General features: G+C 37.2%; 1 protein-coding gene across 1 annotated transcript in view; it reads right to left on the bottom strand.

Moving 5' to 3' along the window:
• The window catches only part of TMPRSS11E (transmembrane serine protease 11E), a 46,977-nt gene that overhangs the window by 12,534 nt on the left and 9,385 nt on the right, over positions 1 to 25,058 (bottom strand). Inside the window, exons 2-5 of the mRNA XM_066279822.1 lie at positions 13,661 to 13,785; positions 6,990 to 7,111; positions 5,563 to 5,630; positions 3,235 to 3,398 (exon numbers count right to left, since the gene is read on the bottom strand). Of these exons, the coding sequence (XP_066135919.1) occupies positions 3,235 to 3,398; positions 5,563 to 5,630; positions 6,990 to 7,111; positions 13,661 to 13,785 (479 nt within the window). The remainder of the gene's footprint in view (positions 1 to 3,234; positions 3,399 to 5,562; positions 5,631 to 6,989; positions 7,112 to 13,660; positions 13,786 to 25,058) is intronic.

Raw genomic sequence — 25,058 nt, 5'->3', positions numbered from 1 at the left:
GGATAAGAGCCACATAGGAAACACCTTCATGAGGTAAATTCCTGTTTCTTTTCCCAGTAATTCTGATTCAGTAGTTTTTTGCTGAAGCCCAGGAATATGAGTCTTATATCAGGAAATAAGATGCAGATAGACCACAGACTCCTTGGGAGAAATAATTGTCTGAACCACAGTATTGATTCCCCAAATACAATGATATTTTTATAGACCATTATTTCAGATAATGTTACTAAAGTTATAGGCATAGTCCCATTGTATAACGTCTAAAGTGGTAGCTCCATATATTAGTTCTTACTCACATTTAAAACCAATATTATTTCTTTATAAGTCTTTCTTCTGCCAAGTTTTGCCTTTATACTGTCATTTGACTCTAGCCAATGGCTCTGTAGGTTGTTGACTTCTCAACAATTGGGCCTAATCCTATGCAAACACTAAACCAACCAACAGGTACATAAAACTCCAAGCACTCAACTATCCTGGCTCAGTTAATTTCTAGTGACCAAAACTAGTCTCTTTGAACATGGCAGATGGCAATTCTAAATGCAAAAATTTTCATGTTAATTTTTTCTTTTAGTATTCAACAGTATTGATTTACTATTTTAGAAGGATTTCCTTCTGACTTTCTCTATTCTGGCTATTGTGGGGGGAAATAACAAAAACAAGGAAAAAGTGATCATTTATACTAAGTAAATATTAAAAAGCACCACCATTGATCTCCCTGTTCCTTTCTATTATTTATCAAGCTCTTTCTAGAGAAAGTTCTGGCTTTGCATGTTGATGCTGCTGGCCCTGTGTATCCACAGTGTCCTGCACTCAGCATGGCCTTGCACTTGGTTTAATGCTTACTATCTTGAAATTCTTAATAACTTTATCTCATAATTTGTGTTTTGAAAGTGAAATCTAGCCCTGGCCAGTAGGCTCAGTGGTAGAGCGTTGGCCCACATGTGGATGTCCCAGGTTTGATTCCCCACCAGGGCACGCAGGAGAAGTGCCCATCTGCTTCTCTACCCTTTCCCCTCTCCTTTTCTCTGTCTCTTTCTTCCCCTCTCATAGACAAGGCTCCATTGGAGCAAAGTTGGCCCAGCCACTGAGAATGGCTCCATGGCCTCCACCTCAGGCACTAGAATGGCTCCAGTTGCAACGAAGCAACACCCCAGATGGGCAGAGCATCACCCACTAGTGGGCATGCTGGGTGGATCCCGGTCAGGCACATGCCATGCCGGAGTCTGTTTCTCTGCTTTCCCGCTTCTCACTTCAGAAAAACATAAATAAATAAATGAATAAATAAAAAGAAAGTGACATCTAATAGAATAACGGAACATGACATGAGCAGAGGACATACACTCGATATGTATATCCACAGGTTTTGCCACCGTGTTTATATCTATCTAATCATACCCTCTGAACTCAGGATTATGGTGAACACACAACATTCAGCAAACTCCAAAAGAGTGCAAAGTAAGTACTGTATGTGATGTCTACCTCTAAGTAAGCAGAAGGCAGTGATAGTCTTAAGCAGCTATATTTTCTGTTTGAATCAGAACTTGCTTAAAATGTAGAAAGGTGGCAGTCTCATTCTAATAGACATGAATAAGCAAAGGACCCTAGCATATTCTTTCTCACTATCATTATACTTGGTATTAACCAATAGTCTCTACTGGAAATAATAACATATAAGGATCTTTTGATCCATCCTCACTCAAGCTGAAAGTAGAGAGCATTCATAAAATGTGCATGCATCAATAAGGGAAATTAATAAGGTCACGCTAACTAGCTTTGTGTAGTATTTTAATTGATCTTGTAAAAACTGAAATATATGTATGAGTGGTGAAATACAGTTGTATAATTTTTGTGATTCTATGCAGAAGTTAAATGCTATTATGTTTGCTTTTAAAATTGACATTTTCAGTATGAAGGAAAACAGTAAAACTCATGCTAATAATTTTAATTTTTTTACTTTGAATGACATTAACAAATAAAAATATTATGACAAATCAAGAGACATCATGAAAGGAAAAAAAAAGGCTTCTATTTTATTATCTTTAACAGCTCTTTTTTATTGCTTCTTGAAAAGTCCAAAATTTTATTTCACTAGGCCCCACAAATTACTTAGCTAGCCAGAACTAGTGAAGCCTCCCTTTCTAGGTAAGGTAGCTGACCATCAGGTTAAACCTTTAGTTAAGGCAACCAGCTTTCTATATTAGCACTTTGTATTCATTCTTTCTACTTGTTTCCTATTGTCTCTTTTCTAGTACTGCCAATTCCTATTTTGTATCACTAGCAACATGTGCCTAGTAAGCTCTTGAAATGTTACTTGTCTAAATTGAAATGCACTATAAATATGAACTATACACTAGATTTCAAAGCCTTAGTACAAAAATATATATATAATAACTTCTAAATAATTTTTACATTACTTGGAATAATATGTTAGATATATTGGGTTAAACATATATAATATTTAAATGAACTTCACATGTTTATTTTTACGTTTTTTTAATGGCTTTTAGAAGTTCAAGATCATACATTTGTCCTGCATAGTATTTCTATAGACTACCATCATTCCATAGAACAATGACTTAGCTCTTAACCAAACTTTTATTTCTACTGAGGTAATTTATGTTTCTTACTTTCTAGTCATGAGGACCATCACTGCTTGTTTTGTTGCCCTGCCCCCACAAAAACAAACAAAAACCCTAAAGATTTTTTATATTAGTTATAAAGCACATAAAAATAAATTATAATTTTTTATTGGTTAGTTCTTAGAAAATAAATTCAAAGGAAAAATTGATATACTAGGTATATTAATGACATTAGAAGGCAAATATGTGGGTATTATAAACTATTTCACACATCACAGTCTCAGAGCATAAAATATATAAAGAACAAGAAACAAGAAGAACAAGAAAAAGAAGAGGAATAAATATACAAAAGAACCCCACCATTTTCTCCTTTTATTATTGAATTCTATAGTTAAAATGTAAGGCCCAATTAGAAAGAGAACCCAGGCCCAAGAATTAATGATCTACTTATATGGAAGGCATAAGTTTTGGGTAGTATTAAAATTTTAAATACTTTATCAGGACCAAGTTACTCCAAAAGAAATGTTCTAATAGTTCTGAGACCACATAATTAAAGGGCATCTAAAATAATTTTTAAAAATCATTGCCCAATATCAAACTAAAATGGAGCTATTTTATGTAAGAGAATTAAAATAAATAAGAAAAGTAAACTTACTTTTGATTTCAACTGATTCCGGATCTAATTCAGGGGGCCCTACAGCATCATGCAGCTGTTCATGTAGAACACGTTGAATAATTATATTTATGGTTTCAGGATCCTCCGTAGAACGAAATCTAAAAATCAGCAGCATATGAGCCAATACTCCATTTTCTTCTTTACTATGGACCAAAAAGAAAATAAAAAAAGGTTTTAAAAGATATTATTCAGAATAATATTTATGATTGTATCACAATATTTTTATCATTCTTTTGAAACATACACAAAAACAAATTCATATAAGTAATTTTAGATCTAATTTGTTTTCTTTTATATTTCTATTGTGTACCACATATGAAGCTTCCAACTCAGCCTCTCTTATGTAAGCCAGTATGCTCATGGTCTCTGTTACCAACAAAGGATCTGGTTAAGTACATGGTTATTAATATAAAAAGGCGCTTCTCTTGCTAGCCATTCAAACTAATCTAATATAATGTATACCTAATATAAAATTGACTCTGGCTTTAGCTTTCAGGCATAATTCCCAGTGGCTTAAATCCAATAATTTTTTTTCAAAGCAACCTTCAGACTTTCCAAAACAACTCATAAATCCTAAAAATCTTAGAAAGCTTGACCAAACTATATTGACTTTAGTGATTATATTTTCAGGTAGAGTGTTAATGAGCCTCAGTGTTACTTGAATGAGTTACCTCCTTGGATTCACCCTAAGCTACTTTTTCTCAGCCTCTGTTAGCTGTTTTCCCCTGCCTGCTCCTTTTCATGTATAATCAGTTTCCAAAGAATCTTACTTCGCCCTCTACACTGCATTGACCCTTACATAAAACTGTAAACAGGAGTATAAATTAGAATCTTATATTTAGATGTCAGCTTTGTTTATTATAAATTTTATTATCCATCATCTCTGATATAGTATTTCTTGTTTTAGAAATCTAATCTTCAAATGCCCTCTTGTATGTACATATGTTCATCATAACCTTGTTTTTAAATCCAAAAAATATGTAATAACTCAAGTGTCCATCAAAAGAGCATTGGCTAAATCAACCCTAACACATACTTATAGTGAAATACTATACAGCCAGCTAAAGAATGAAATAAACATACATTAGTCATAGAAAAGATGTGCAAAATAAATTGTTAAGAAGATCAGTTCTTTCTGGGAGAATTATTGGAGTGGAAGCTTTACTTTCAATTTTATGTAGTACTGTGTTATTGAATTTTATATACTTTTGTATTGCTTTTATAATCTGAAGGAACACATAAGGCTTTAGAGAGATTATTGTTACATATCTCATCACATTTCAGCAATCCTGTAAATCAATTATTTCTTCGTCTTCCTCTTAAACTATTCTTATACTACCTGGGTGATAGAAATAAATATAAATAGAGCCCTCTCTATTTAATTAGCACAGCTATTCAATTTATCTTTCCCCTCCTTATCACAACATACCTTCTTGAAAAGACAAATTACATTCTGCCCCATATTTACTTCTTTGTGCTCTGCTTCCTCCCCTCCCATCCCACTAAGTCTTTTTCCTACATGAATGACTTCTTCGTATCCAGTTGATTCTTTCCAGTCATATTACTTGGTCTCTCAGGAGTATTTGTCAAGACTGACCACTCTCTTCTTGAGCTCTTGAGCATGTGTCATGAATTTTTCTTTTTTCTGCTCTTTCCCTGTTTTTCTAGGTTCCAATTTTATTACATCGCCTTAAATATTATCCTTCAAGTTTTCTTCTTCAATCTCTTTTTTCTGGAGTTTTTGTCATTGAAATAATATTGAAAATAGTTCTTATCTTATTTTGGAAAAATACAAGTAATTTTCTTTAATACAATATATTATTTAATGTTTTGCTTAAAATGTTATGCTCTGAACTTCTTTTATTCATGATTGATAAAGAGATCTGAGATCTTAAATATTTGGAGCAGAAAAGGTGAAATAAAAGAAAATAAAGAAAATTGATAAGGAGAACCAAGAGGTAAAGACAAACCTCATCTACTACACTATATACTATTAAAACACAGGATGTGGTTTAGGTCCCTTCCCTCTTTGTGCTCAACTATCCTCCAAAAAACAATTCTATACCATAGCCATCAACAACACCTCTGTCACTCTCAATCATCTTGCAAATGTTTTCATTTACATTTATAGACTGAGCAAGGCACATTAATTATAACCTATGATTTTTCACAGACCGGGCGCAAAATGAATATTTGTTAAATTTAATTATATTATATTATAACACTTCCAACAGTATTTATAACTGGTCACATTTATAATTTTAGCATTAAATTATATTCAGAAGTAGTAATTTTAGATCCACATACCTGAATCTGATAATGTGAGCCTTGACAATTTCTCCCTTTAATGGAGATTTATGAAATGCCTTTTTCACCTGTTCCAAAATATTCAAATTATGTCAGCAAAAACAATTTTCTGAAATTCTGTAAAGCTAATTTGAAGCTTAAATTTTTTTAATTAAAAATAAAACACATTGACCAATATTTTACTATGTACTTGTTAAACTTGAGGATTTTTTTTTTTTTTGGTGTTCTAACTCAAGGATTTCCACTAAACTCTGCCTTGGGAATTATAGGAGCTGGGGAACCAGCTCTCTACACTCAGAAAGAGATAAAAGAGAATAAACAGACTATTTTTTGAAACATAATAATAAATGTTCACATTCTGAGACACAATCAAAGATAGGGGAAATGAAATAATTCTCCCAACTAGTTGTTGGATTACAGAAATAAGTGCATAAATGTCACATGGTTTCCAAACCTGGTGAAAATCTTATATATATATATATGGCCTTAAAGAAGAGTTTATTTGGGTACTACCCTGATTTGGTGCTTACAAATACAAATACAATCACAATTTGACCTCTTCCTCAACAAGATGTCCAAATCCTTAGGCTTCTAGTCTACCAGGCAGTTCAGGCAGGTCACCAACATTCTGTGTTTACTTAAGGTGTTGGAATTGTAAGATAATTTGGAAATGATCTCATCTTAATTCTCTAGTCTTCACATAAAGACATTTGTTCAGACTGATAAGTGATGTACCTAATAACACATCACTAGCTAGTACACGATACCGCAAGTGGGTGTATCAGCTCCTAGTTTAGGGTGCTTTGCATCTTGTCCTACCACTAATTACTTCACAAAATATCTAGAAAAGCCTAAATTAGTCTCTAAATAATTTGACAATGATAAGTCATAACCCAGGCCCTTGCTCTTTTGGTCAATACTGCTTATTTTTCTACTTTTTAAAATATTTGATTCATCCATCAGGATAATATTGATGCCTTAAGGATAAGAATGAGTATTCATGGATTGCCCATAGACTTATGTACCAAAAACTGGTCCAAGATTAGATATTGTTAAATACTAAAATACAATTCAAGCACCTGTCTGAATAGTTTGTCTTGTGGTCTTTTCTTCAAGGAGGCTAGTATTCATCAACTCTCATGTTCCCAGAAATTCTGGATTCTGCTGAGTAGAGTGTACCCCCAGCTAAGGAAAGGTGAGTAGGTGAAACATAAAGGAACAGCTAAGGTCACTTGGTTCAGCTCTGTATGTCATACTCTACAAAGTCATGCATTGTTATTTTTCTTTTATATCTCTTAGGTAGGGAACTCTTCTCATTTTACAAAGATATGCAAGATCAGTTGAATAGATGTTTTAGAAGCTAAGGTACTGAAAACTATGGTAAGAAAGTGATGGCCCTAAAAATAGAGAGAAAAAGAAGTGCTTACCATTGATTCAATTCTCTGGCTCATTTCTGTGAAATTTTTAGAAGCCTCTCTTCCAAAATCATCATAGAGTTTATCACTTGTAAATGACAATGTACTATAGTAATTGTAGGTCCTCCTTTGATCTACCAGGAAAGAGATAAAAACCCATCATACTTTTTATTAGATGTGTGTAAAGCATCATCATTTTTCTGTGTGGTGATTTCTGGAAAGACTAAAAATAGAAAGAACATATCTATCCATGTCATCATCTCCATCATCCTGCCCTGAGCTTCATGATTATCTCAGAAGAAAAAACAGCACTCATCATCATGAGATTTAAAGTGTAAAAGCCATAAGAATTATTTGGTGTTCCTGTGGTCTAATTAGTCATGTGTTATCCATGCCTTAATAGGCCACAGGAGGCAACAAGTCATGCCATCTGCTCATACACTCAGGGATGGATTCAGAAGCTTCCCAAGAGTAAATGCATTTTATATTCCAAAAAGAGGTTTCTTCCAACTCAGTAAACTGCACATCAATTCTGGTCAAAAGGACTCTAGGAAAGAATATTTATTTTAACAAAAGAATAAGATGAGGATAGCGCTTAAAATGCTAGTTCAGTATCTAGAAGTTGAAGAAGCTAGAGTGGCCACTTGGCATAACCTTCCAGGGACACTACTTAGTTTTACCTAGCTCCCTTGTCACTCCCCCGATAGCAACAGGGATTGGTTCGTCTGCTTCCTTAGCCATTGCTTCCACTCCGGCATCTAGTTTAAGCAGCTCATGTTTGGGGCCTGCTAAATCCTTCTATATATGAAGCAAGTACACAGACCTCAGAATATTCATTAAACAAATATTAATGCCGACTACCTTTTCTGTGAGAGACTCTGTGCTGAGTATTAGGAATACAATGGTGATCAAGGCTGTTGTACATGATTGTTAAAGAAAAATGGAGCAGGCCTCACTCAATCTCTTCTCTGTTGCTTCTCATTCTTCCCCTTTTCACTTAAACCCCGGAGGAAAAGAAAACTTAACATTGGACACCTGTGTCCCAGACATAATCACATTTAGTTTATAATAACCCTCATTTATCAGATAAGGGATACAGCCTCAGAAATGTAAATAAATTGCCTAACCCCAACACAGCATAGCCAGAAAAGACAAAACTGGGCTTCAAGCCAAGGTCCAACTCCCAAAGCACAAGTTTTCCTTACCTACTGCTTCTTGGGGTAGGAAAAACACCGAACCCACTCACAGAAGCTATAAGAGAAATCTCTTGTAACATACAAGTTATGCATAAAAGCTGCTGATAAATTTCAAAAGAACATCCTGGCTCTCCATAGAGAGAAGCCACCAGTCAGAGTTTGACAAGGTCTGAAGTGCCACATCAAGGAGATAGATGGCAGGCTGGGGACACTGAAAGGTCAGGGTCTACTGAGCATTAGCCACCTAAGCGAGAAAGTGGGAAGGTTTACCCTCCTCCGTCCTTCCTTCTCTTCTTTCCCTGAGTGGCCAGTGTAAGCTGAAATGGCAGGCAGGTCCCTGGCAATATAGACAATTTTAAGTAAGGTTCTTAATTTGTTGAAATATTTTTTTTTGTATTTTTGTATTTTTCTGAAGCTGGAAATGTGGATAGACAGTCAGATAGACTCCCGCATGCGCCTGACCGGGATCCACCCGGCATGCCCACCAGAGGGCTATGCTCTGCCCCTCTGGGGTGTCGCTCTGTCGCGACCAGAGCCACTCTAGAGCCTGGGGCAGAGGCCAAGGAGCCATCCCCAGCGCCCGGGCCATCTTTGCTCCAATAGAGCCTCGCTGTGAGAGGGGAAGAGAGAGACAGAGAGGAAGGAGAGGGGGAGGGGTGGAGAAGCAGATGGACGCTTCTCCTGTGTGTCCTGGCCGGGAATCGAAACCGGGACTTCTGCATGCCAGGCCGATGCTCTACCACTGAGCCAACGGGCCAGGGCAATTTGTTGAAATATTGACCAATAGTTTACATTAGGTCTACAGCTGAGCTCAGGACTGCATTTCTAAGAAGCTTGTCCTCTTAGCATGATACTGACACTTGTAGGAATCTAAGCACTACATGTAGAATAGTAAGGTTCTAAAGAGGAAGAGAGCAGACTCTAATATATCTTTAGATCTGTCTGGGTTTTGGTTTTAATCATCAGATTGAATCATTTGAAATAGCTAGTCATATACAGTGTGTCTGTAAAGTCATGGTGTACTTTTGACCAGTCACAGGAAAGCAACAAAAGATGATAGAAATGTGAAATCTGCACCAAATAAAAGGAAAACTCTCCCAGTTTCATACCTATTCAGTGCAGTTCGATGTGGGCTTATGCACAGATTTTTTAGGGCTCCTTAGGTAGCTATTCCATATAGCCTCTACAGCAGGGGTCCCCAAACTACGGCCCACAGGCTGCATGCGGCCCCCTGAGGCCATTTATCCGACCCCCTGCTGCACTTCAGGAAGGGGCACCTCTTTCATTGGTGGTCAGTGAGAGGAGCACATTGACCACCTCATTAGCCAAAAGCAGGCCCATAGCTCCTATTGAAATACTGGTTAGTTGGTTGATTTAAATTTACTTGTTCTTTATTTTAAATATTGTATTTGTTCCCATTTTGTTTTTTTACTTTAAAATAAGATATGTGCAGTGTGCATAGGGATTTGTTCATAGTTTTTTTTATGGTCCGGCCCACCAACGGTCTGAGGGACATTGAACTGGCCCCCTGTGTAAAAAGTTTGGGGACCCCTGCTCTACAGACTCATCACTGACTGATGGCCTACCAGAATGGGGTTCCTCCACCAAACTGCCGGTTTCCTTCAACTGCTTATCCCACCGAATAATGTTATTCTTATGTGGTGGCACTTCGTTATAAACGTGCTGATATTCACATTGCACTTTGGTCACGGATTCGAATTTAGCGAGCCACAGAACACATTGAACTTTCCTCTGTACCGTCCACATCTCGACTGGCATGGCTGTGGGCTGTTCCGCTATATACATGGTGTTACGTCATCATCTGCGCATGCTCACATGCTGCCACATCATCCTACAGAAACTGGGAGAGTTTTCCTTTTATTTGGTTCAGATTTCACATTTCTATCATCTTTTGTTGCTTTCCTGTGACCGGTCAAAAGTGCACCATGACTTTACGGACACACTGTAGGTGCAAAATGGTCAAATATAGGCAATTTCACATACTTCAGTCAAATGAACAACTTATCTATAGTCAATATTTTACTTTGCTCAAATGATTCAAGCAGATCACTAAGGGTCAAAATTATTCCCAGTGGTCAGAACTATATGGCTTGTATAGTTATTGAAGAATATCATTGGGAATATTAACAATAGAAAATTGTTAATTTCTAAGAAAAAATAAGGATGAACTTAAGTTTTCTAACAGGTTTGTGGTTCTATAACCTACAATAATGTGACTTATAATAGATCCACCTACTGTCATTCAAGTCACAGAGGGAACAGAGATATACCTTCAAAGGCCCCCAAACACAAACTGCACACACAATTCAACACTGTTCTGGGCTTTATGCCAAAACAATGTTTCTTCAGGTCTGATCACTTCCATGTTTGTCTTCCTGTCTCTGTAGTAGATTTGTTTGGTTTAGTTTGGTTATCTAGGTATACCATCTCTTAAATGCACACGTGCTATATCCACTGTTTTTAGTTTACATCCCCAAACAGAGGGCAGGTCACCATTATGACAGTAACATGTATCACAACAATTGTTTACTCAGGTGTCTGTGTGGGCAGTAGAAACTGTGTTTCATATTACTCAGCGGCTCATCCAAACAATAGGATCCAGGAACAGGTTCCTGAAAAAGTCTTCCCAGGTTTTCATTGTATGCATCTGAATAAGATTTTAAGCCTTGTAAACACTTGGCTTGGGAAGTGGTAAAAGAGAAGAAACATTTTTTTTTTTGCTCAGATATTGAGACCCCCTAGCATTACTAGAATTCCTTATGAAGTCAAACAAGTCATGCCCCTAGAAAATAACAGAGATATGACTCACTTGGTGCTTATCATTCAACATTAATTAAGTTTCTAATCTGTGCCAGGATACTCTCAAATTCTGGAAATACAAATGTGAATAAAACATAGTCCTAACTCTCATCCACTGTCGGTGGGACTGTAAAGTACAACCATTATGGAGGAAAGTATGGTGGTTCCTCAAAAAACTGAAAATAGAACTACCTTATGACCCAGCAATCCTTCTGCTGGATATATACCCCAAAACCTCAGAAACATTGATACATAAAGACACATGTAGCCCCATGTTCATTGCAGCACTGTTCACAGTGGCCAAGACATGGAAACAACCAAAAAGCCCTTCAATAAAAGACTGGATAAAGAAGATGTGGCACATATACACTATGGAATACTACTCAGCCATAAGAAATGATGACATCAGATCATTTACAGCAAAATGGTGGGATCTTGATAACATTATACGGAGTGAAATAAATCAGAAAAAAACAAGAACTACATGATTCCATACATTAGTGGAACATAAAAACGAGACTAAGAGACATGGACAAAAGTGTGGTGGTTATCAGGGGTGGGGGGAGGGAGGACGCAGGAGGAAAGAAGGGAGAGAGTTAGGGGGAGGGGGAGGGGCACAGAGAAAACTAGATAGAGTGTGACGGAGGACCATCTGACTCTGGGTGAGGGGTATGCAACATAATTTAATGACAAGATAACCTAGACATGTTTTCTTTGAATATATGTACCCTGATTTATTAATGTCATCCCATTAACATTAATAAAAATTTATTTAAAAAAAAAAACATAGTCCTAGGCATTCATGGAGAAGAAGAGTGAAGTTTACAGTATCATAGAACTCAATATATTCATAACAGAATTATAAGATTATAATTTTAAAAATATTTTATTTATTCATTCTAGAGATGGGAGGGGGAAAGAGAGAGAGAGAGAAGTGGGAGTGGAGTAGGAAACCTCAACTCCCATATGTGCCTTGACAAGACAAGTTCAGGGTTTCAAACCGGTGAGCTCAGCATTTCAGGTCAATGCTTTGTCCACTGTGTCACCACAGGTTGGGCCAGAATTGTAAAGTAATTTTAGGTATTATTTTTTAATTAAAAACATGCTCCAGAAATGTTATCAAACTGCAGATACTCCAAATTCAAATACCTGAATGTTGGCAAATTCTGCCAAAAAAAAAAAGCTTTACATAAAATATATTTCCTTTAAACTGCTCATAAATGATCTACCTTGCTTGAAAAATTAAGACTGGACTGTGTCTGCTAGCAGAAGATCACCAATTTACAGATTACCATTTCTCTTTACAGGAATACAGCTTCTACAAATTCCCAATTAAATTAGAATCAAGTGATTAGCTTCCTTTGTGACAGAGTCTTGAACATCAAAGCATTATCTAGTCCAGGGGTCCCCAAACTTTTTACACAGGAGGCCAGTTCAATGTCCCTCAGACTGTTGGAGGGCCAGACTATAAAAAAACCTATGACCAAATCCCTATGCACACTGCACATATCTTATTTTAAAGTAAAACAAAACAAAACGAGAATACAATATTTAAAATAAAGAACAAGTAAATTTAAATCAACAAACTGACCAGTATTTCAATGGGAACTATGGGCCTGCTTTTGGCTAATGAGATGGTCAATGTCTGGTTCCATATTTGTCACTGCTAGCCGTAACAAGTTATATGACATGATTCCGGAGCCATGACACGTGCGTCCTGCGTCACCGGAAGTAGTACTGTATGTGAGCCATGCCGCGTTTTGCGGTGCCACCACATATAGTACTACAGGATGTGCTCCTCTCACTGACCACCAATGAAAGAGGTGCCCCTTCCAGAAGTGCTGCGGAGGCCGGATAAATGGCTTTAGGGGGCCGCATGCAGCCTGCAAGCCGTAGTTTGGGGACCCCTGAGTCAGTAAGGGAGATACTGAACCTGTAAGTCATAGTGGAGTCAACAAATTAAAACCTGAGGCAAAGTAGAAGGAAACTTCAGAAGGGTTGTCAAACCCTCAAAAAAAAAGACAGTTCTGCAGTAGCTTGGGGACCTTTCTAATGACATAGCAGTGTTCATGTTTCATCTAGTAGTGAGATTCCCAATTACCACAGAGTGAACCTCTTTACAATTAATCTCTTAGCATGTCCCAACCTCTTTAATCACAGGTAATATATCCCATGATGAGATTTTAGACATAGGTACTTATTCAATAATATATCATTATGAGCATTTTTCCAACTTCCTAGCACACTATAGAACCTATTGATTCTCTGTGATCCCTGATTGTGTAATTAATTTATTGGGCTATCAGGATTTCAATGAGTTAGAATCATTTTAAGTCAAGGTGATTTCCCTATGACCTCAAACAACTCAAGACACAGAACTCTAGCTCTCCTATGGTCATCCCCTCTTTAACACTTGATTATTGTTTATTAATGAATGTAAAAACTAGCATGCTATTCCCAGCAGGAGCATTGCTTTATCAAAGACAAAAGAAAGAAGCTCCTTGGCTTGTGAGGATTACACATGAAGCAAGGCACGTAGAGTTCTTTGTACCAGTTATGCAAATAAGTTGTAGTAATGAATGAATAAGCCTGAGGCTAACCAAAACAGGAATGTACAGGTGGAAGTATTAAGGTAAATCACATGATGCCAGGGCAGCTCATACTTACTGTATCTCACGTAGTGAACAATGAGCCCGATGCACACAGCTAGAACAATCAGAGACATGAAGGTGATGAGGCCAATGACCCATGGCTTCACACAAGCTCTCTTTGTGGCCCTCACCACAGAAGCCCTAAGAAGGAAGGGAAATAGGTGAATTACATCACAGAGCTCACCCTGCCCTCTCCTTAGGTAAAACAGATATTTCTGTAGAATTCAGGACACTCAAGTAGATGGTAGAGTACTGTTTTGTTTAGAACACATCCTGGTCCCCAGTGGCTGAAGCCAGTCTAGCTCTGGTTTCCTGATTTTTGGCAAGTAATTTGACTTCCTCGTGTCAAAACGAAGATGATAATGATAGTACCTATCTCATAGGATTGTTATACATAAGATTAAAGCAATTAGCCATGGTTTATTGAGCTTTCTATGTGCAAGACACTGAGTTAGGCACTGTAGGAGCTATGGAAATGTTTAAAACCTGTTACTACCACTCTAGAATCTGATACAGCCTATGAAATGTGTTACAGCTTGAACCACACCAGGTTTCCGATAGGATTTCTAGTTTAATCTTTTTTATCTTTCTGATGTATTTCCAAACAAGTTTTGAGGTTAGACATACAAGATAACCAGGAGCTTGTTCTAAAAAAGCTGAATGTGTGAGCTAATATTTATCTCTAAACTTTAGTCATGCTGCAGGGAATACCCCCTTCCTGAGACTCCCTCAATCTCTCCCATTTGTTCTGCCACCTAAGACGTTACTGAAAAATGTTTGTCAACCTGCTTTGCGTTTGATGAGTAAAGTTGCTGTTTCCTTGTGTTATATAATATGTGCTAAGCAAACTTAAAAACTAGAGCAAGCAAAATGGTGTATTTTGGCAAAAGATTTTAAATATGATGCTTTTTAAAATTTCTTGAAGTATTCATAATGCTAGCAAAATCAAAGCTATTTATTTCTTCCTCCAGAGCACTGTCTGATACGCGAGGATTAGGGGCAGGGTGTGATGTTAATTTGGAGGGACACTGGAGGTTGAATCAGCATAAAGAAAATTCGAAGTCCAGCACTTTCCTTACCAGCTTAGACAAATTATTTAGACTCTGAGCTAAGTTTTTCCATCTGTCAATAAGAGACAGGATACCCATTCTTTCTAAAGCACATGGTTGACTATGGGACCTAAAGTGAGATCATCAATGTGAAAAGTTCTTGCATACTCCAAAGCATTTTGCAATAAATATTTTTTGCTTGCAGAAATCAGAGGAACTGTTTCCTAGTGATATATGCTCAAGAAATAATATTATCCTTTTGATCCCTGCCACACCATTATTACATCCTATGTCTGCCTCCATGTTCTATTCTGTAAGAATGTTGTTGTAGAAGTCAATAATGTCATCATTGCTACATGACTGCCTCTGCTGAAGGCACTGGATGTGGTGGAAGGCTCTGGGGACTCTATTTGGTCTCTTCCTTTGTTTTTGTGACTTTCCCATGAGACTGTAGTCAAGGAAACTACATCTTCGTCTCCCCAATCTTTTCCATCACTAGTTTTCCCCTGAGTGGGACTCCGAACACCTGTTCCTAGAATGGCAATTACTGCAAAATAAAAAGACTTCTCCACCGGAGGTTATTTTTTATGTGCAAATGTGCCTAAGAAGCCTAAAAACTGACTCCTGTTCCTTCAACTCTGAATGCTTGCTATTCTCCTGTTGCAGAAGAAAGGAGATGCATATAGCAGACGTAAGCAATACTGAGGTCGGGGGTAGGCATGGGGAGGGAAGGGCTTCCCAACTAATATTAAAGCATGTCAGATAAAGGATATGAAGTTATAATTACAGGAAACATAATATGCTTATCAAAAGTATATGATCACTATGTTAGAATTGTGAAATATAAGACAGAAGTTCTATTCTATAACTTCCAATCAAGACAGAAAAGTAAAGTAATGCAGCCATTAAACTGATGAGGTAGAGCTACATATATTGATGTGCAAATGCTCAATGTTATATTTTAGTGAAAAAATGTTGCAGAAGAATATAAATTCTGTGTCTAAGTTTCTATAAATAATAAAACTGTATATGTATGTGCATAGCAAAATATAGTGAGATAAAAGTAGATTTACAGATTTGCATATGTGAAACAGTTTATTCTTATAATTTATTTATTATTGTATTATTTTCCATACAAACAACTGTAAAACTACTTTTTCCCCACTTTGTACATAGAAAGACAAAATTATAAATAATAATAAGTGGAATTAAAGAGTAACTTTAATTTTAATGTACTTTTTGTGTTATAGTGGGTATTTTCTAACAAGAGATATCATGGCATTTGAATTAAACAAAAGAGAAAGGGGGAGAGAAAGAGAGCTTAAATTTCAAATAAACAAACAAAATAAACCAAGTACCAGTGTGTCCTCCTTTCCTGATCCCCATCTTTTACAGCTATTTCAATAATTGTCTTTGGTGGCTTTGAATGAGATAAGAGGGATAGCATGGGACAAAGAAAAGAGAAACAACCATAAACACTTCGAATAAACAATTAAGAAAGTATGTTGCTGAGTCCTTCTGCCAACTTATTTATTGTACGATATTGTACCAGCATATTCAGTTCTTTCTTATTTTTTCCATATGGAAAACAGGGATAATACTCCCAGGTCCCTCCTAATATGATGAACCATGTAGAATTTTAAAAAATTATAAAGTATTTTATTTCTTTGAGCTCCCAAGTAGAAAATCATTGTAAAAATAGCAAGGACTATTATTATCATCATTACTTTAATTGTCAATAATAATAGCAATTAATATATTACTGAGATGTTTGTCATTTGAAACACTACCTCTTCCCTTCCCAGTCTGTCTAGCATTTCTTTTCAAACTGATTCACCCTGTTTCTTAATTACTTTTCTCTGTTGCTGCCTCAGAAAGTGATTCAATACTAAATAGTTCTAAATTAGATGTGGTACAAGTGTGATAAAGAAAATTAGTGAAACGAAGGAATAAACCATTTTATATATCAACAGAAACATTTAATTAACCCCCTTCTGCACATAAGCCCTTGTTTAATCATTGCAGTGTGTTGAAACTTATCTCAACCTCTTCCCATAAAATTATCTCCAGACAGACTGGTTGAATTCTAACAGCATCAGTGGCATCAAATTTCTTTCCTTCTATTTTTTTTCTTTTCCATTTGGAGCAATATGTAATTAGACAGTGAATATAGCAAGTGAATAAAGCAGTTAAAATATGAGTACATTTTTATAAACTCAAAATTGCCAAAAGACAAGTAATATGTTCAGACGTGCATTATCATTGTCACATTTTTATGAAGCACTAAAAATAAATAAATAAATAAATAAATAAATAAATAAGCAACAACAAAAAAGCTAAGAGAAGAAATGTACCAACACAAATAAATTTCACGGTAAGCACTGGGGAAAAAGTAGATTCAGTGCTTTAGAGAAAAGCTCCTACAACACCACCTCCAAGGACTGATTGATAGGGGATCTCAAACTTTTTGCTCATTCTCCGTGCTGGTAAGCAGTGCTGACATTCTTAGTTTGTGTGTTTCACCAGCTTCAGTCAAGCTGAGCTGCTTTGAATGAACGTGCACCCAATATCTATAAAGCTGGTGGTGCCAAAGCATTATTATCACTGCTTAGCCCAGAGGTCAGAAAACTTTTCTGTGAGGGTCCAAATAGTAACTAAGGCTTTCTGGACCATACAACCTCTGTTGCAGCTACTCTAGTCTGGGAATTTGCAGCACAAAAGCAGAAATAGACAATAAATAAATAAGGATGTTAGTGTTCCCATAAAACCTTACTTTTATACACTGAAATTTGAATTTCATGAAGTTTTCACTTGCCATGAAATAGTTTTCTTCTTTTGACTTGTTTTCAACAATTTAAAAATATAAAAGTCATTCTTAGTTCAAGCACTGTACAAAAACAGGTGGTAAGCCAAATTTGGCCATTGGGCCATAATTTACTGATGGTTGACTTAAACAAGAGCTGACAAGTTGATGCTAATTGTGTTGGGAAGCTGTAATGGCCTTTTCATGTTCTGGTCTCACTTTCATAGCAAATCTAATGTGATCTATCACTAATCCCCTTGTGACTGATCTTGTTTTAGCAATTCTCACTAAAACTTGTCCTATATAACTTGACAACAGGTTTCTCTCTTGTCTACCCTGTCTCTAAATCATTCTTCATTACAGTACAGAGTCTTTCTAGAAGTGATACAGTCAATAGTTGAGACTACTGAAACCCAAGTTGGCCTCCGTTCGCTGGGCATTCTCCCTCTCTCCCCTGAGCTCCCAAGTTCTTTGTTTTGCTCCTGCTGTCTCCTATGTGGAGAAACTTACAGTCTTTTGGGTTTTTTGGATATATACTTGATGTATATACTTAATGTAAAACAAGTTACCAAGCTGGCCTGTTCACACGGGACCCCTCCCCTTAGCTCATTCTTCCCCAGGATGGCCTGTCTTGATCAGTGCATTATGCTGGGACGTGTTGCAGGCTTTTCGTGTGCATACCTGTGTGTGTGTGACTGAAAGGACATTTTTAAAGTTAATTTTATTTCCATCAAAGTCATACATGCATATTGTCTAAAAAGTAAAATATAATACTTGCCACTTAAGTCTTTAATAATTGTTTTGTATTTACTTCTGGATTTCTGAATAACGTTCCTTCATGGTGTCTATTTTTCTTGAATCATAAAAGCCTATGTGTATTTAAGGGCAAGTTTAAAAAGTCCCCTTCTCTTTAGTTAAGTCTATTCATCCTGAATATCATGTTAAAGTATGCATTTTGAGGTCCTTGAGGATAGGGTCTGAGCCTTTCTTAGTTCTTCTGTATTCTATGAGCACATGCTTAAGAAATGTTCCCAGAAGGAATTGAAGTTGACTAAACCAAATTGCACTGACCATTTGTCAGTACCACAATATGGGTTTCAATCTCTGTTAAAGCACTTCTGGTCTGCCATAGCCTTAAAAAGAACATGGAATATGACACACAAGAAAGACAGGCCAGACGTTGTAAAGAATAATTACTGTTTAAGTAAAGCCTGATTTTCATATAACACTTTATATAATAATTATGCTTTGGTTAATTTATCTAGATCACCTGTCTACCTGCAGTAAAGTACTATCATAGCACAGAAAGTGATAAATGCAAATAAAGGGATATTCATTTTGAAGACACATATTATTTGGGGTCACTGATGTCTGTATGTTACAATAGCTAAACAAAAGCATGACAAATTGCCTGATCAGGCTGTGGCACAGTGGTTAGATCATCAGTCTGGGACACAGAGGACCCAGGTTAAAAACCACGAATTTGCCAACTTGCATGTGGCTCACTAGCTTGAGTGCAGGGTCACCGGCTTAAGCATGAAATCTTAGACATGACCCTATGGTTGCTGACTTGAGCCCAAGGTCACTGGCTTGAGCCCCCTGGTCAAGGCACATATGAGAATGCAATCGATGAACAACTAAAGTGCCACAATGAAGAATTGATGCTTCTCATCTCACTCCCTTCCTGTCTCTCTGTCTGTCTGTCTCTCTCTCTCTCTCACAAAATCTCTCTTGCTTAAAAAAAAAAAAAGCATGACAGATACAACAAAGAAAAAACAATAGTACCTTATGACATTGTTAAATCCCTAGGTCAGTGCTTAAGATTTAAAATATAAGTTAATAAATTTTATTTATTCTTTATTTGGCTCTAGCTTATTTCTTTAGCTCCTAGAATTATGCCTCCTTGTCCTATCCACACAAGTCCTTCAGATATTTTTTCCAGTTAGCAGGCATTGGTGAGACCATTGATCTTTTCTATACTTTCTACAATCACACTGTAAAAATATCCAGGGTAAAACTAAAATTTTGCATACATGTGCATGAATCATACATCTTCATTGAATTTTAAAAACAATACAAAAAATACTCCTTAATAAAATTGCAAATAACATATTCTGCCCTGTCCACTGTTACATAAACATATCTATAAAGGGTCTAATAGCATCAACCAGGTCCTTGGACTGATTATGTGTGTACTCCCTACAATAATAACTATAAATAGCTCTCATAGAGAAGTTATAATTATAACAAGGTAGTAATGTAATTACTAGACAATTGTTTCCATTTTATTTTTACAACACCAAGACAAATGGTGGGAAACTCACTGTTTTTATTGAAAATGCTTTTATTTATATTCCACCTAGTTCCACACTGGATTAAAGTGGGTTATAGGAGATTTTAAATATGGTATTAAACTAAGTTTAGTATGCAAAATAATCAAAACAATTGAAAACCTCTGATGGACATATTATTAAAACAATGCTTCATAATTCTCATAGAGATATTTTCTTAAGTCAGGTGACAAAATTTATAGCTTTCTAGGAGCCATTTAAAAATGAAATTGAACAAAAAAAATGAACAAGCAAATTTGGGAGGAGGGGAGGGGGAGATAAATGGTGATGGTTGGGAACTTGAACTGGGGTGGTGAACACACAACACTGTGTACAGAGCTATATTGTAGAGCTGTGCACCTGAAACCTGTATAGTTTTCTTAACCATTGTCACCCAATAAATTCAACAAAAAGGGGGGAAAACAAACTTTGGTCAGGTACATTTTTCAAAGCACTCATAAGATAAAAACTAAGCAATTGTTCAGGACAGTACAATTCTTTCAGTTCCTCATGAAAAGAATGTCATATAATGTAATGAATTATATTTGCTAAAATATTCTCAGCATAGAAACAAAAGCTTGGTTTATAATACTCTTAGAATGTTCCCCGATACTAACAAATGGCATCAATTACTATTCACTATAAGCAATTTGATGTGGGGCAGAGCGGTGTGAAATCATTCACATACCAAGTTCTGTGCTAATTTTTTATCTTTTAACACTTCCCTAATTATTATCAAAAAGGATCCATATGGCATTTTTGCATTATAAATATCTAAAAATTTTTGAAATCATGGATTTTAAAACATAGTACTGGTTACTACAGTAGTAAATTTTTAATAAGCATGGTATTACTTTGTACAGAAAAAATGTTTTTAATAAATATTGTGAATAACAGGAAACCCTACCTTATTAGCTTTTTTAATTGAATTTATTGGATTTCAACTGATAATCACCACACTGTTGTTTGTCTGTGAGGGTTTTTTTTCTTAATTCCTTCATCTTTTTTATCTAGCCCTCCATGCCCTCCCATCTGACACTTGTCAGTCTGTTCTTCAAATCTATGAGTCTGTTTCTGTTTTACTTGTTAGTTTATTTTGTTCGTTAGATTCCACATATAAGTGAAATTCATATGGTATTTGTCTTACTCTGACTATCTTAATTTGCTTAGCGTAATACTCTCCAGGTTCATCTACAGTTACAAAAGGTAAGATGTTCTTTTTCATGGCCAAATAGTATTCCACTGTGTAAATGTATCATAACTTTTTAATTCACTCATTTGATGGGTCATAAGGCAGTTTCATTTTTAATTTTTTGTAGTAACTCCATACTGCTTTCCACAGTGGCTGTATCAATCTGCATTCCCACCAATAATGCATGAGGGTTCTCTTCTCTCCACATCCTTGCTGAAATTTGTTGTTTATTGATTTATTGATGATAACCATTCTGACAGGTGTGAGGTTATATCTCATTTTGGTTTTAATTTGCATTTCTCTGATATTGGTGATGTTGAGCATCTTTTTTTTGTGTGTGTGTGACAGAGACAGAGAGAGGGTCAGATAGGGACAGACAGACAGGAAGAGAGAGAGATGAGAAGCATCAATTCTTTGTTGCAGCACCTTAGTTGTTCATTGATTGCTTTCTCATATGTGCCTTGACTGAGGGATTCCATCTGAGCCAGTGACCACTTGCTCAAGCCAGCAACCTTAGGCTTCAAGCCAGTGACATTTCAGATTAAACCAGCAACCATGGGTCATGTCTACAACCCCATGCTCAAGCCAGCAACCCCATGCTCAAGTTATGAAGCCGCACTCGAGATGGTGAACTTGAGGTTTCAAACCTGAGTCCTCAGCATACCAGGTTGACATTCTATCCATTGTGCCACCACCTGGTCAGGCTGAGCATTCTTTTAATCATGGTTTTAAATTTTATATTTTGAAATTGTTTACCTCCAATTCATTTAGCTCTTTTCTGAAGATTTTTTTCCTGTTCTTTTATTTAGAGCATGTTTTTTGTCTCTCTACTTTGGCTGCCTCTTCCTGTTCATTTCTATGTATTAGGTGTATCTGATATGGTTATGGCTCTGAGTTTTGGTAGGGTGCACTTATGTAGTAGGTGTCTTGTGGGACCCAGTGGTGTTCCAGGAATGTTTCTTGTGTGTTATGTAGGCCCTTCTGCTGTAATTGAGTTGTGATTGCTATTGGTCTGTTGTGCTTGGGATCAATCTTCAGGCTGGCCAACTGTGAAGATCAACCCCAACCAGTGTATGAACTGCTATGCAGGTACTGAATACATAGTGTCAAATTCACCTTAGCAGAGTCTGGTGCCTGATGGGCTATCCCCCTGGATATACTGCCTGTGAAACTAACTGCATCTTATTCTGATGTTGTCTGAAGCTATCTACTAGTTGTGTTATTCTGAGCTTCTTGGGAAGGACTCTGCTGCAGACCAATGTCAGAAACTACCTGTGAACTGGCCCTGAGCTACCTGTTGGAAGTTACAAAGTGACCCACAGTTTATGGTTACCTCTGCTGGTCAAGCATCAAAGCCTAGCTTTCAGCAGCACTGGGCCTGGGGGCAGGTCTGCATAGTCCCTAGGAACCCCAAGGTCTGCGTCCACCTGTCTTTGCATGCCAGCGGCCTTTTAGATTCAATCACTGAAAAAATCTCTGGCAGTACTCAAGTTGCATGTGATAGGTTCCCAGTGAGTCACCAGATAGAGATAAGAGATGTTCACCAGATCTGTAGAGTTTCAAAGTTGGTACCAGCACTAGGTCTGAGGCCATTCAGCAAATGTCCCAGGGTATATCAGGTCTAATTACCACCCACTCTTGCTTGTAGACCTTTGTGTTGGGGCAAGATCTCAGAGAGTATTAGGATAAGACTAGAAAAGTTTATCAAACACAAACAGACCATGTGAAGATTTGCCCATGTGAAAGAAAGGCTTTACACCTGTCATAGATGCAAGGGAAATATTTCCCCCATCCTACAGCCACACAACTCAGTTATTACAAGATTTTCCAGAAGCCTGATCTCAGCAGGGCAAGGCCACTGGGAGTTGGGAGAAAAAAAAGGTGCAATCAGGCTTCGTGGAAATTGCAGGGGGCCACCTCAATGTCACACAATTTAGTCTGTCTCAGATTCTGCCCATATCTCTTCAAGGAGGAACCACTAAAAGTCAAAAGAATGATGCTACTAGAACCCGAGAGAGTGGGACTAGAAGATCTGTAAGGGGAAAATGCCAGTCAGGTTTATGGGGAAGAGGGGGGAATGCCCCTGTCCCTAAGCCACACAACTCAGTCACTGACACCCACCAAGTCTGACCAGTGCCCTATACTCTGGGCCAGGCAGCTGATTCCTTAGCAAGGTGGCAGCTCCACAAGGTGGGTGACAGAAAGAGCAGAAGGTGAGGGTATTGTATTCCTCCAGTCTGATGCCATATGGAAGAGAGTAATCCACCCAAGAAATATGGCATCTATGTGCACTACAATAACTCAGCACAAGGGATCCTGGTGGTTGTTACCTCAACTCTCTTACCAGAGCTGCAACCTGTGGTCTCACCTCACACAACTATAGTCTGCTCCATCCAGATAGAGATAAAAGATGTTCATCAGATCTGGAGCCCAAGGTGAGTGACTGCAAATGAGATTTTGTACATTGGCCCTTTAAAATAAGACCTGTGTCTCTAGTAGACTTCTGTGTCCCCATGGTGAACAAAATACCCACTGATTTTCATCCAGATGTTATACAACCACCTTTTCCTGGCTCTGTTGTGCTGGGCTGGGGAGCTTGACTTGGGGAAGTGACCCACACATCTCAGGGAGGGCCTTTGAAGCTGAGATATTCCTCCTGAATTTTGGCCAACACTTGAGGGAGTGGGGCCAGCCCTTTTTGCATCTCCACCCTTCATACCCATCTCCACGTGGCTCTTCTATAAATCTTTGGTTATATGACTTCTCTTCAGCTAGCATTCAGTAGGTTATTCAGGTTGATTGCTCTATAATTTAGCTGTAGTTCCAGTTTGGTCCTGGAAAGAGGTGAGTATAGCTTCCACCTACTCCACCCCCATATTGGATCTTGTATCTCATTAACTTTTACCTTTGGCAAACCCCATAGCTTAACCATTCCTATATTTAACCAACTATAAAACTTCAGCGGTAATCTCACCTCCTACCTACTTTAACAGAAAGATAGTATCTGATATCATCAGATATTTTAGATATATGTTCTATATAAGTATTAGTGGCAACTCAACATTAAGGTATGTCTCTGATCTCCACTATGCTATCATCAAGGTCTTTATTAAGTTCCTAACCAGATATGATGTAGCATAAGAAATTTAAGTTGACACTTTGACCTCTAGAAATTTACAATCACAGATAGATAGGGCATAAAGAATTTAAAGACAATTATTAAGTAATTAGCTTTTAGTTTTTAAACTTGTAAGTTGAGCTATTTAATTCTGAGTTACACTAATATATCTCTTTTCTTTTCCTCAAACTCTTTCCAGTTTAAGATACTAAATTGGCATGATCTGAGTAAACAACTTTAAAAGAAACAGTTTTCCACTGAAATGTTGACAAAGAATGCCATTGCAGCTCATCACAGGGAATTATACAAACTTGAAAATGTGAAATAAAAATAAGAATTGCCTGACCAGGTGGTGGTGCAATGGATAGAGCATCTGACTAAGACACGGAGGACCCAGGTTCAAACCCCCAAGGTCACCAGCTTAAATGCGGCCTCATCTGGTTTGGGCGAGGCTCACCAGCTTGAACCCAAGGTTGCTGGCTTGAGAAAGGGGTCACTTGGTTGGCTGTAGCTCCCCCCCCCCGTCAAGGCACATATGAGAAATCAATCAATGAGCAACTAAGGTGCCGCAACAAAGAATTGATGCTTCTCATCTCTCTCCCTTCCTGTCTGTCTGTCCCTCTCTCTGTCTTTGTCAAAAAAAACAAAGAATAAGTAGTGTGTATGTTATGGCATGTCTATCAGAAGAAAAATGATTGAGAACCCTAAGCTACAGACACTTGAGACTGCTAATCCATAGCGCAGACGTTCATTAACTTTTTGCGATGTTAGATGTCTTTCTCATGACTTTTTCTAGATATCCCCTGTGAGAATTAGCCTGATAAAGTGGGAATAACTCTGAACTGGAAGACCAATTACCTACCATCTTACTCCTAGGGTTTTCAGTTAAGGACTAAATCCTTTCATCTAACTCCTAAATTTC

The sequence above is a fragment of the Saccopteryx bilineata genome, chromosome 5 (assembly GCF_036850765.1).
Source record: "Saccopteryx bilineata isolate mSacBil1 chromosome 5, mSacBil1_pri_phased_curated, whole genome shotgun sequence".
NCBI classification, from domain to species: Eukaryota; Metazoa; Chordata; class Mammalia; order Chiroptera; family Emballonuridae; genus Saccopteryx; species Saccopteryx bilineata.
This window is presented reverse-complemented; position numbering and strand designations above follow the sequence as displayed.